The sequence below is a fragment of the Trematomus bernacchii genome, unplaced genomic scaffold (genome assembly GCF_902827165.1).
Source record: "Trematomus bernacchii unplaced genomic scaffold, fTreBer1.1, whole genome shotgun sequence".
NCBI lineage: Eukaryota > Metazoa > Chordata > Actinopteri > Perciformes > Nototheniidae > Trematomus > Trematomus bernacchii.
Window position 1 is genome coordinate 10,641,323 of NW_022987739.1, and position 13,968 is coordinate 10,655,290.

General features: G+C 43.2%; 1 protein-coding gene across 9 annotated transcripts in view; it reads left to right on the forward strand.

The window, feature by feature from the left end:
- Nucleotides 1-13,968, forward strand: part of LOC117495585 (ephrin type-B receptor 3-like) — a 61,603-nt gene that overhangs the window by 28,673 nt on the left and 18,962 nt on the right. For all 9 annotated transcript variants that reach the window (XM_034146893.1, XM_034146894.1, XM_034146901.1 and 6 more), the window contains exons 2-5: nucleotides 2,676-2,740; nucleotides 6,940-7,612; nucleotides 11,096-11,251; nucleotides 12,230-12,565. In XM_034146893.1, coding sequence (XP_034002784.1) covers nucleotides 2,676-2,740; nucleotides 6,940-7,612; nucleotides 11,096-11,251; nucleotides 12,230-12,565 — 1,230 coding nt within the window. The remainder of the gene's footprint in view (nucleotides 1-2,675; nucleotides 2,741-6,939; nucleotides 7,613-11,095; nucleotides 11,252-12,229; nucleotides 12,566-13,968) is intronic.

The following is a 13,968-nucleotide window of genomic DNA, read 5'->3' on the forward strand; positions in this document are numbered from 1 at the left end:
ACACAAACATACTGTGCAGAGACTAATGAGCAAAACAGCCTGCCACACACACACACACCCACCCCCCACCCACCCACCCACCCACCCACACACACACACACACACACACCACACACACACACACACACACACACACACACACACACACACACAACACACACACACACACACACACACACACACACACACACCACACACACACACACCACACACACACACACACACACACACAGGGAGTGGCCAGGTTAAGTCCTGGTCATTCACTGCTTTAGCTCTGGCCCATTGACTCTGGATTGGTGCTCCACTTTGGGCACAATACAGAGCTTTGCAACAAATACACACACACAGGCACATACCCAGTAAGGTTTAACAATGCAGATGCATCGAGAAGGGAAGGGTTACTGCTGCACATGCACTCCCGAATGATCCACTTTCTAAACCACTGAGTCAGACTGCATGTGTGTTTTTTGCATACCCCCCTTTCTGCTTTGCGGCTCTCGTTTTTTCTCTGTCATCTCTGTCTCCCCCTCCTTGACTGTCCTCTTATGTAATTGTTTCACCGTGTTGTCATTTTCAGCAAGGTCCGCTCTAATGACAGGCCAACACACCATACACACAGCCCAGTCATAATAATAAACACCAGGCAGCGGAGGTGTATCATTTCCAACACACCAGCTCACTTACCTGCGTAGCTGTCGTTAACAGGTCCCAGATAACACACTGTCATTGTGTGAGTCAGGGGATGTCCCGCAGCTAATATGCACTGACACTGTTTCTGAGATGAAAACACTAGTAGGCGCCTATTTGCTCAAGAGACAAATGTGGCTCATTGAGTTTGGTTACAAAGAGAAATTGGAAAAACTGACTGAATTCATGATTTGTAAGAGAGCATTGCCACACAGCACAGAAAGCTAATCAGACACTGACAGGTGAGAAAGGGAACCGTTTGTTTGAGAGAAAGGTTGTGAGCTTAATTCGACTCTGAAATCCTGAGAGTGCATGATATTCACTTTGGCTCCCATTGCCACTCCCAGAGAAACAGTTCTCGCTGCGTGAACTGTCTCACTGTGAAGCTACCAGACCATTTTGCCTGAGGGCAACAAGACATGCTACATTTGAAATATGATTGTATGTGTTTTTTCTGCGAAGAAAGATATTTCCCTTCGGCAGAAACTCTCCTTGGAGTTATGTTTTCTAAATGGTGTAATAGCTACATACAAATGTCAGAGACAATGTCACTCTAAACATAAGGTGGTGGAATTCGATGGGAATTCCCAGTTGTAGTGCCTTGTCGACATTATTCACAAGGGGTCTCTGAGTTCAAGGGTATTTGCGTTTTGTCACTGCCGGTGCTTCTGAATGCAGCAGTGGTGGCAGCAGGTATTTGGAGAAGGGGTGGTGAAATCCTAGGGTTTATTCTTTTATTTTGCTCCCAAATCCCTTTTCCTGTCAGCTTACCAGGAGGAAAAAAATCAAAGAAGAATGAGGGAGACAGAGGCAGAGAGTAGCAAAGTGGGCTGAGATACTTTTTATGCCTTTATTGATAGTGATAGGAGAAAGACAGTGAAGGTGGGATAGAGAGTAGTGGAATGAGATGCATTTGCTCACATGTATTATGCACCCTAACCTCTTGGCTATCGGGTTGCCCAAAGGCTGAAAGCCTTCTTTAGATTCATCCCCTGCAACTGAGGTGGGAAAAATAAGACAGTTCACACTTCCTTCCATGAGCAGGGAAGGTTCAAACTTTTTGCCATGCCGTTTCATCATCTTTTACTATCTTGTACAACAGCACAGCGGTAGAGATAATAACGGTGGCAGCATACTGCGCCGTGAGCGCCAAGTAGTAAAAGACTCAACATTTATAGTGTTCCTTCCCTGCTCTCACAAAGCTTCGCCAGTAGAAACATGATGGTGGAAAGTTGAAAAAAGAACAGGAATTTGCTGAAAAGATCACTGTCCACTATTTTGTGTGTATTGTGTACGTTGTGTGTGCTTCTCTTTGTGCCAAGAGACAGGCATAAAAGTAAGGTTTACTTGAAGTGTGTATGTGTTCAAGTATTGACAGAAAGGGAATCTAATTGAAGTGTATTGACCTTTGTTCCGCTTAAGAGCTCCTCTTTTGTGACACCTAACTTTATAACACCCCCTCTCCATTCAACCCTTCTGTTGGGTTATATATCTTGTGAAGTTTTACAACCTGTACTGGCTGTATGTGTGTGGGTGTTATCGAGTGTGTATGTGTGTGACTGTGCCCTGTGGGAAGCGGAACCGTTTCTCAGCAAGACTCGCTGTTGTTTCCTTCCCCTGTATAAAAGCAAACGTCTAATTGAGACTAATTAGCCAGACAAGGAGACACACTAAAATGTCACAGCACACCTCACAGATCACCCACCAAGACCTCCCTCACTGTCTTTAGGTCTTCTTGTCACACACAGAGATACAGTACTTCTTGGTGTAATTAGGACTAAAATCACTGTAAGCCCGCGCTTTCTGTCATTCAGTTATTCACCCAGTTATCTGAGAGCAGCTTTGGTCAAAGCCTCTTATCTCTTCAGCGGTTCGTTTGAGAAGCTTTATGACATTGTCGTAAAACTATTGAAAGTTCTATTGATCTTCTCTGTCACCCTGTTCCTCTTTGTCTGACCTGGTTGTGATCTTTCTGCTTCCGTTCACAGAGACGCTGATGGATACGAAGTGGGCGACGACAGAATTAGCCTGGACGGCACACCCTGAGACCGGGGTAAGTTCATATAATTGTTTATGTGAGGACAGTAACTTTGACTCTATACTTGTATCCAAGGGGTTTATTCAGTGTTGAGTGTTTGTACAAAGGCTTCTGAATATAGTGTGTTTGCATGCTCTTCGGAAGTGTAGTGCTCTTCATCAGTAAGTCTTTTAACAGGATATGTTTTGAAATTCAAAAAGGAGGCGCTTTTTAGTGAGCAGAAAAGGTACACTGCAATCCAATTTCACTCACCCGCCCAGTCACAGATGGTCATTCGCCTTGCCCTTGTGCACTTCAAACATGTGGGAATCCCAGTTTCCTCATAAACTAACCTTTAAAAAATAAAATATGTCTGGCCGTTGACCCACTTCACACCCTGGCATCCAAATCTACCGCACACAAAGTGCCAGTGACAGCCCCATCTTGCTTTCCTATGTGGTCTCCACAATGGCCTAAAGAGGAGCAAAAAGAGTCTTGACCCTTCTCAGCTATACTTCAAAGACCCACAGTGCTCCTCCCCTTGCCTTTGTGTGGCCTTCTGACTTGGCCCTTGTGTTTTGAAAGGTGGGCCCCTTTTTTTTATACTTTGTTAGTACCACAACGCACTTGCAGGGACATTCTACCCCAGCTGTTCGAAGTCGCCGACCCTCCTTATTCTCCCCTTCCTTTGCTTCTGAGTAACTAAGCACTAATGAAGCCAGACACACTAGCCACCTCAGCTGCAACAATCAGTAGGAGAAACGCCCTCAAAGCCTTCGCTGCCCTCCTTCCCCTTCGTCCTTCCCTCTTACCATCCCGCCCATCTCCCTTTGCCTCCCTCTGCCCCCCTCTTCATCGTTAAGCTACTATATGGCAGAGATGCTCCCAACGGTCCTGTGCAGAATGGCAGAGAACCAAAACACGCCTCCCCATTTCTTTTCCAAGTAATCCTGCAACAGATGCCCCTTTTCAATATATATAAATACAGTGTAGAGCCTTTTGCACCCCAGATTTCCCAAATCACCAACAGAAAGAATGGAGATGTGTTTCTCTCCTGTTCTCTTTTTGTAGCAGAATTTGCAGCCAATGATGGTTGATCCTGAGGCACCCTTCAACCCTGTATTCCCTCCTTTTATGTTCGTCTCAAAGAATACATATAAACTCCTTTTTCTTTCTGACTTTATGCACAAAGTATTGTGTCTGTGTTTATGTGCTTTTGAGGTCTCGCAACACAAGCGTCAGAGCCTATTTTTAAATGTTTTAATTCAGTTGCTCAAAGGCTACATACTGAGAAACCTGGAAGGGTACGCAGTGATACTGATATTAAATAAAATACACAGACATGTCCATGTAGAGAGAGGGAGACAGCATAAAGGAGAAAATAAAATCAATGTCTAAAATAAAAGTCTAAAAGTCTCTCCCAGGGATGCTGTCCAGCCAGGTCTGAGTCACTGCATCTCTGTGTTTATCACAGTGTTGCACAACACATACAGAACAAGCACCAGACATAAAGCTACACATATGAAACATGAACTGTGAACAGTGAATCCAATGGCATATAATCACTACTGTTAATGCCACCACTCTTTGTATACATGGGGTGCAGAGAGGCATTGCCGAATAGTTATCTGTAAAAGCACGTTCAATTATTGATATGCGCAAGGCAATGCCTTCACATACCATGTTATGAATGTGAGTGTTTTTACAAGTATTCTCTTTCGTTTTTCACCTCTGAGTCTGCATTTTGGTATGTGGATTTCACTGCCTCACTGTCTGCATCTGTCTGTATAGCCTGTAGCATACGTGAATCATGCATGCCTTTGTGTAGGTGTGTGTGGATTTCCAATTTCACTATGTCTATCTGTATTGTGTGTTTGTCCAAATACTGTATCATTTATCCTTCGAAACAGATGGGTCATGAAAGGGGAATTCCACTTTATAGCAATGCTTCTCTCAGGCCTGTAATGACAACCACAGGGTTTTCTAGAACTGTACAATGATAACAATATACCAAGTTACTTAGCTTATAATGATAATAACTATTGTTATCACTGTAACATCTAAAATGTCCTTCGAAATTAGCCTCTAAGAGCTTTAATATTACACACAACATTACATTTTCATTTTGCTAACAATTAAAAAATGTCAAGAGTTATTTAATACTAACAACAAGAAGAAAAGTAAAAAAACAATAAAGCTTGTTGGGGCTACAGCGTTTTGCTAATGCCTTAAGCCAATGATACTAGTTTATCTAAGTTGCCACCAAGGTAAATGTTCTTGAATTAATCTATGGATTCTTAACATATCTTAAACTCCAGCAGCACAACCTCCTTCTCCTGTTTTATTTATATCTGTAGTTTGTTTGAAAGTTTCATAGTTTTGCCAAAAAGTGGCAAAATATATTTTTGCAGCGTGCCTTTGCACCATCTAGGACAATGATAGTGCGTCATAGAAGCGTTGTTCATCGTCACCTGAAAGTAAAATGTAATGCTTTGATTGGAAAGGACAAAGAGAAAATGGAGTGGATCGCAAATCTTGCATAACGATTCATCATGTTGGAAATCGATGGCAAGTTACTTGACCCTTTTTCACATGACCTACTTAATTCATTCAGGCTTGGTAAGCAGGCGCTCAGAGTGTTTGGCCACTGGTGCGTGTCTCAGGGGGGATGACCTCTCTCTTAACACACAAATACACAAACAGACAGCCACCTACACTCTCAAACAAACACACAGAGCGAGTGCACACACAGGCAGACAGACTCACATAAGCACATTAAATAAATGCACTTAACTTCATACACACACTCACAAACACTTGGCTGGATCGCTCTTTTGCAGTGGGTGATTTATTACACTGAACTAAATACCCATTGACACTTCATTTTTTTAGCCTTCCCATTGACCTGGCCGGTGATTATTGATTCCCTCTGGTCGCTTCCTCCTTCGCTCTCACCAGCCATTGCTTTAATGCCACGGCCAAGCTACGCCCATTCTTCCTATCTCCCTCATGGCCTCCTGGGTCTTGGATGAATAGCCTTGTCTTCACCACATCCATATCGCAACCTCAATTAAGATACTCAGAGCGCAGATACAAACAACTGGCACTGGAGAACAAATGAGAGCATTCATGCCACAGTTACGAGACTGTAGATTGTTCTAAAGCAAACTTCGGTCCCCAGAGTGCAACAATAAACTTTGAATGTGTTATAAATGTGTATGTCCTTTAATACCTTAATATTGTAGCCATGTCAAGTAACGTATACTTCTACATAAAACTACCCTCTATCTGTTACACCTTTGTTGATCTTTATTTTGTTCAATTAGATTTTCCTACCCATTGTCCTGCAAATGCTTTAATGCATTTTCATGCCTTATGCAAAACACATTTAAAAAAGTAATATGCAAATACACTGGCCGGGCTTGGTTTGAGTAAAACAAATAAATGCACTCTGTTTGTCTAATAGTAAAAGGGAGCAGATCCCTGAGCATACACACGCACAAAGATATATTATACACAGAGGAATCGCTATTTGAAGTGAAATGATTTAATCGCGTGTCCTCATTTGAGATTGAAAAATGCATTAGATTACAGTCTCTCTGCGAAGCTTTTACAGTCTAGTTTGCTTGTGCTCATTTAATGAAGCTGGTAATCAAAGTTTAGAAGATTTAATCCCATTTGATCCTGAGTAATTCACCCCCTGGGTACTGTAGTAGCATTGAAAGACGTAGAGGAGCGTAAAAAACGGAAATCATGAAGGTTAACCGGCGTCTTCATTAGAGGACGTTGCGATCATTGCTCTGTAATTGAAGCGTAATTGGTTGTGAAGCAATGTGGCTGCTCCTTCCAAACAGATATGAGGTACACATGCATTGGTGGCTCTGTGGTGAAGAGGTGACAGGTTGCTGTAATTGAGATGAATTTGCAGTCCTTGTCCCTGGCTATTCGCTACACTAACCAGAGATGAAAAGCGTAGCATGGGACAAAGGCAAAGGAAAGTAATTGAAAATGGCCAAAAAGGAAAAACTAAAAACTAGGTTACACTTTGGTTCTTTCTCTCGGAGTCCTTACCTCTGCCCATTTTTCTTCCTCTATCATGCAACGTGACTGAATGTACATCTTAAAGTTGTAATGCAATGTGTACATACATTCTTGACCCCAATGTGTATATGCCAAAGATATGACACTTTTACATCTTCTGACCTGTTTATGTTTCTCTTCTTCTCTCTTTTCAGTGGGAAGAGGTGAGTGGCTATGATGATGCCATGAACCCCATCCGGACTTACCAAGTCTGCAATGTACGTGAGCTCAACCAGAATAACTGGCTACGCAGTGACTTCATCCCACGAAAGGATGTGCTGCGTGTATATGTGGAGATGAAATTCACAGTGCGTGATTGCAACAGCATTCCTAACATCCCAGGTTCTTGCAAAGAGACCTTCAACCACTTCTACTATGAGTCTGACTCAGACTCAGCCACAGCCACCAGCCCTTTCTGGATGGAGAACCCATATGTGAAGGTGGACACTATTGCTCCAGATGAGAGCTTTTCCATGCTTGAAACTGGGCGGGTAAACACAAAAGTCAGAAGTTTCGGGCCATTGTCCAAAGCTGGGTTCTACTTGGCCTTCCAGGACCTTGGTGCCTGCATGTCGCTCATCTCGGTGAGGGTCTTTTACAAAAAGTGCTCCACCACCATCGCCAACTTCGCCGTTTTCCCAGAGACAGCAACTGGGGCTGAGGCAACCTCCTTGGTCATTGCCCCGGGAACTTGTGTCCCCAATGCCGTGGAGGTGTCCGTGCCATTGAAGCTTTATTGCAATGGAGACGGAGAGTGGATGGTTCCTGTGGGAGCCTGCACCTGCTCGTCTGGTTTTGAACCAGCCATGAAGGACACCCAATGTCAAGGTGAGTGTTTTCACAACAGGTATTTTTGGTCAGTCCATGATTTTACATTCAGTGTTTGCCATAGGTTATAATAATAATAATAATAATCCTTATATTTATTATAGCGCTTTTTCAATGACTCTCAAAGCGCTTTACAAATACACATTACACATACAGATCATACATACATGTAATGGTCATCTACTGTGGTTACAGACACATACTCCAACAGGAAACAAAAGATTCAAGCAAAAAATGTTAGCTGCACTTTTTTGTAGCTCATTCCACATTCTCCCCTCCTGGAAGATGGTGGTGGAGTTGGGAGGATCTCCCCATGGCGATCAATAATATATCACATTATTACTGCTGTGAAAAGTTACATTAGCATTTTAGGCACATGGTATCTGATGGTTCTATGCAGAGTGAATAACAATGAGTGAGTATTAAGGGGTCAAAGTCTTGCTGAAGGACGCTTCACACAGTGATTGTCGGAGAGATTAAAACAGTATTGTTTTGGCTACAGGTTAGATCCTTTTTATCACTAAATAGTTCAGCTGCAGCATTTACATGTCTTGTGTTCGTGGACACATCACTCCAATGATCACAAGGTAGAATACTGCACACTAGATGACACTGTTAGCAGGGGGCTGTTCACTTGACCTTAGTTTTGCCTGGCAGCTGGTTACTAAATAAATGGAGATTCAGGGGAGGCTGTCTGTTTTTGAGAGGGCCTATGATGGTTTCAGGTCTGTTGGAAAACATGACGGGTTCACAGAGGTTGGAAGCGAGGTGAATTTAAACAGCAATGGTTTCAACTTGGAGTGCAGGTGACAGCAGGAAGAGAGGGAGGGATACGTGAAAATGTTTGTTTGCTGAGGGGTATGGCTTAGGGTGCGTAGGTCAAATGGAGACAGCGGAAAGAGTTAGAGAGTGAGAGAGAGATAGCGAGAGAGGAGAGCTGGCAGGTTTATTGATCCGCAGGGTTTAATGCAAGGTGTCTGTGAATGCACAGTTTATATGTGGATTGTCTGCCTTGGTTCACAGGGCTCATTCTTCTCCTTGCATAGCAGTAAGAGGTGAGGCTGAGAAGACCTTTTAAGTTCAGTGCCCATACTATTAATTAGCCAAAGAGTTGGTGGATGCTTTACAATGGCAGCTTCTGGCACACCCTAAATATGTGTGCTCACCTTTAGAAGGAGAGTGTGCATGTGGGTGAGAGAGTAGTAAATCTAAAGCATGGTGTATGTGGTTAAAATCTAATTTGTTTGCTCCTGGCAGCTCAAGGTGAAAGCCCTGGCGACTAGGTCCTGATAAAATGTTCTCTAATCAAGCCTCACTGGAAACCACAAGGGATAAATCTCCCTCTCTTCTTCTCTTCTCACTTCACCTCCCCTCAGGTCCACGCTCCATACTCATTTCTTTCAGTGTGACTCTTCCTTTCTTACCTGTTTCTGTCCTCATTTCAACATGCAGTGTGTCCTACAGCTCCACCACCATTGCTTTCTCTTTCTCTCCTTTTCTGTTCTTTCCTAATCTGAAGGATTTCTCTCATTAATACGCCATCACAGTTACAGTAAGGATGCCTGCATTAATATTTATCGATGGGCTTTTTTTTTGCCTTTCCGCTCGTTTACTGCATATTTCTCTCAATATTTTTACTTTTCTCTTCATGCTCCACACTTTCCAATTTCAGCATACATTCTAATCAGTTCCTTAAGCTCTATGTTCTGCATGAACATAGAGCTTAGGATAAGACACAGGGGAGTGGGGAACGGGAGGAAAAGAGCCTGCAGGATTAGCATTTTCTATGCCTCCACCTCTTCCACCTCTCCCTCCCTTTTTCTCTAGCCCTTGTCTCTCTTTCTTCCTCATTCTTTAGCAGTTCCTCTAAGGGGAACATTGATGAAAGGGAGAGGATGACCCCTTTACTCACTGGAAGTGATGGATCAGCACTTTCAGCCGTTCCCTAAAAAAAAGCGTATTTAAATGGGAATGCTCCATCAACATCTTTCGTCAGGCCAACATGTTCAAAAATGAACACTCTTATCCCTTGAGAGTTGAGAAATTGCTTGAAGTTGACTTTGTGTGAACTCAGATGAACTTGCATGGTTGTTGACACCGAATCGAAGAAGTAGTTCTACCGCCTGGTTAAACTCAAGGTCATTTGTAATTATCAAGCGGTGCTTCCTGTTAGCCATTGGTGTGGATGAATCTGATTAATGGTGGAAGAACAAATACACTCAGTGCTAATGTACACGGTGCAGTCAACTGGGTGTTTTGTGCTAATATTGAACTTAAAAAGAACAACAGGGAAAAAGCAAGGGCAGGAACTGGTGGGCTGTAGATGTGACCTCAAACCTGCTGTTTTCAACATGGAGCAAAAACAAACGCAGGAGCTTTAGAGATGATTATCATTCAGGGAGACAAACATTGCAGTGTGTCCTTGACATTGACGAGTTAACGCACTAGTGGGTCAGCTAATCAACTGGACCCTGTAAACTTTGCCTGTCTTACCTGCTGTCGTCTCTTTTTATGAAGCAATGCGGCAAACTCATTTATCTTTTAACAAGACAGTTTATCAAAGATATGAAGTCGGCCAGTGTTCTGGATCACAGTGCCGCTTCAGTGTTTACCGCCTGCAGTGTCTGCAACTTATCATCTGTAAACTTCCAAACAACGGCCATAAACAGATATACTGAACTAACAAAGACCAGCAGGGTTTTTACATCTAATGACTCGGCTTCACTAATCAAGAACTACTTAAGGTAAAACTATGCTGAAGGTACGTTATTTAGGTATTTTTAGGGCAATAATCTCAGAGACAGACCTCATAACACCAAGCACATTGAAGAGACTTGTGTCCAGCATGGTGTTTGTGTACGTGAGCAGACATGCGTTTGCACAGATGTGACATGTTTACCTTAGAAGGTGTTGTATGTATCTATATGATGATATGTGTCCATTTGTATATGTATTCGATAAAGTACTGAAATCAGATAGAGAGCACATGCCAGGGTTCGGTTCTGATGGTTGTTTGTGTAACTTCGGTATACAATCTCATCATGTGAGCATTTGTGCAGACAGCTTCATACTGCTTAAAAAGCCCTCTCCTTTGACACTTTCTTTTCTTCAACACAATTTGTTGAAGTACCTTTGTTCCATAAGGGAAAACAGAAAACATGTGGGGTTAAGAGGAAAATACAAATCCTGTGCATGTCCATACATAAACACACATGCTTAACACATCAAGTAAGCTGTTTTAGAAATGTTTACTAGTGAACTGGAACCGTGTTAATACAGAATTATCCCGCTTAGTTAAGACATTACAACCTGTTGTGAACAGTTGTTTGCTAAAGCTAAGGATCAGTGAGAGTAACATTTTGTTCATTTATTTCACAGTGCCTTACTGCCCATTTGGATAACATGACCCATACAAATTGCTATATGCTGTATGCTATTACTTATTCACACCTTTCTTCCTCCATCTTTTATTTTTTCCATCAGCTTGCAGCCCTGGCACCTTTAAGTCCAAGCAGGGCGATGGCTTCTGCTCGCCCTGTCCGGCCAACAGCCGTGCCAGTTCAGGAGCCTCCAGCGTCTGCTCCTGTCGAACTGGGTTCTACCGCTCAGACAGTGATGCTCCCGAGTCCCCCTGCACCAGTAAGTACAGACTGCTTTCAATTGACTGAATACCAACAGTTTTTAAACTCATACTGATGCTGTAATTACAATTTGTTGAAAAAAACAGACAGCAACAGATTTACACCTCATAATAGTCAGACAGCAATCAAGTGTTTTGTTTGCTATTCAACAGAATTCTTGACTGTGTGGTAAATGTTCTCCCAAACTTCCCTCTTTGAATTGTGCCCTCTATGGCTGATAAAAGCCCTCTGGAGTATGTTCCCACCAGGCCTCACGAATGGCAAACAAGTCTGCTTGCTTTCCCAACGTTATCCAAAACGTTATCATCCAACCCTTCCCCCGCCTGCCTCTCAATCTGTTCTCAATGCTGCCATCGCTTTAGAGGCAGACAGTGGAAGAAAATTCCTAGCAGTCCCTTCTTTAAGAGCAAACATGCACACGTTAAAAGCTCATTCATTTGCTGGTAAAGAGAGAAGAAGATCCTTTTTTTCTGTTGCTGGGGTGGAGGGCTGATTCTCCCACAGTGCAGTGAGAGATAAGGCTCCAGTAATTGGATAAGAATTGCAAAAGCTCTGCCAATAGTTTTTCTCGCAGGCCCCCCCCCCCCCCCAGCACTTCACAGACACACAGTGGAAATGAGCATGCAATTCAAATTTGAACTCCTTTCCTCTTCTTATTTTTTGTTGTTTGGAAAAAATGCTGGAACAGCCTCTTTTTTGTCGAAGCAAAAAATGTTCTAGTTAATTCTTGAAAAAATGTGCTAATACCACAGCACAAGGAACAATTCTGGGTTATGAATTATGCTGATAGCGGCTATGAAATAATGAATGTATTTGTGTATAATAATATGTAAACTGTGTTTTGCAATTTGAATCTATTGTCAGTATGTCTCTTTACTGTCACCAAGAAACATTTCTTAACACCTATTGTGCATGGAGATTAAATTCACTAAAACTATTTTCTTCATCTCTTCCACGCTTTACTTCCCATTCGCAGCTATTCCTTCTGCACCACGTAGTGTAATATCCATTGTGAACGAGACCTCACTCGTGCTGGAATGGAGCGACCCTCGGGACCTGGGTGGCCGTGAAGACATCTTCTACAACGTCATCTGTAAGAAGTGCCTGCCTGAGCGGGGAATGTGCTCGCGGTGTGACGACAACGTTGACATCTCACCACGCCACCTGGGCCTCACCCAGCGCCGTGTGGCTGTCCGTAACCTACAAGCCCACACACAGTACAGCTTCGAGATTCAGGCAGTCAACGGTGTTTCCAACAAGAGCCCATACTCACCTCACTTCTCTTCAGCGAACATCACCACAAATCAGGCTGGTAGGTGCAGCCGCAGCCTCATGGCTTACCTGTCAGATCAATATTGAACTTGTAGGCATTGCCGACTTTCAAAGGCTGGAAAGAAATACAGTAGAATGTCAGAGAATCTGTTCTGCGCTTAAGAAGTACAGATCAATTTCTTCTATGCATGTAGGAGTGTGTTACATATTTTCCCTTTGAACAGGGATTGAGAAGGAAGACATTCTTCTGAATGAGTTTAGAAAGGAACCTTTTTCACACGCCCACAGCATGCTCTGTACTAACACTGCTGCAAATAGCAATAGCGAGGCAGTGTGTATTCAAAGTGTTGAACCCTCAGTATTATAGCTGCCCACGGCTTCCAACCCACTGCTCCTCCAGCCCACAGTAACTGGGCCAATTTAAAATCATTCCTTAGATATGTTTTTTTGGATGCAGAAGATCAGCACATTTTTATACATAATAAATAAGGGTAGTAATAATAAGCTTTTGCATGCGATCATCTACGATGTAAATGTCAGGGTCAATGACTTTGCATTAAAATGGATAGATAGGTATGTGGCTTGATAATTAAGTAAGGAGGTAGGTAGGTGAACAAATATGAATCATTTCAGAAATTGCTTTTAGTTGGTTAAGTTTAAACTAAATTACCTTAATACATTTCATTACTGTGGATCTTACTATACACTGGAGATATTGTCAGTTGGTCTCTAAGGTTATCCCAAGGCTATTAAGTTGTGCCTTGGATGTGTTTAGTGGCTCTGTTACATTTGCTATTTCTGCAGGCTTAGACAACACCAAGGATTATCCCTTGCTCCTACCACCATCATCTCTCTCTTCCTCCATGGCCTTGTCCTCCTCACCTCTAACCTTGAGTTCCTGCTCCTAAAAGATGCTTTAGGAATGCCTTCTGTTCTCGGGTCTAGGACCCAACGCACTACAGGGCCCCACGCGAGGGCCTTATTGTTTCACAAGAGGTTCAGCACTAGGCTGACAGGGACCACTGTCCATTCATAGATGCTTGGGGTCAGTTGGGTGCGAACAGAGTAGTGAAGGAAAAAGGAGGGGGCAAGAGAGCATCAACTGTGATCAGATTATCCGGTGGTGTAGTCCCAGTACCATCCCTGCATGTGCATTCACCTTTTAAGAACCAAAATAAATACTAGGGCGGTGATAAGCCCTGGGGGCCACCTCCATGGTTACTTCAACGTCTCCTCCTGGAGGAGGGCCCCTAATCCCCTGGCTAGAGTAACCAGGGGATCTGCCTCGGAAGCATTGTCTTCTGGGGAGAAAGAGAGACGTGGTGGGCCTGGGTGGATGGCATGGGGGGAAAGCTAGGGGAGGGAAGGTTTAGGGAGCAGAGAGAGAGAGAGAGAGAGAAATAGAGAGATGTCTGGCCACATATGCAGGCAGCAGAGGGAGAA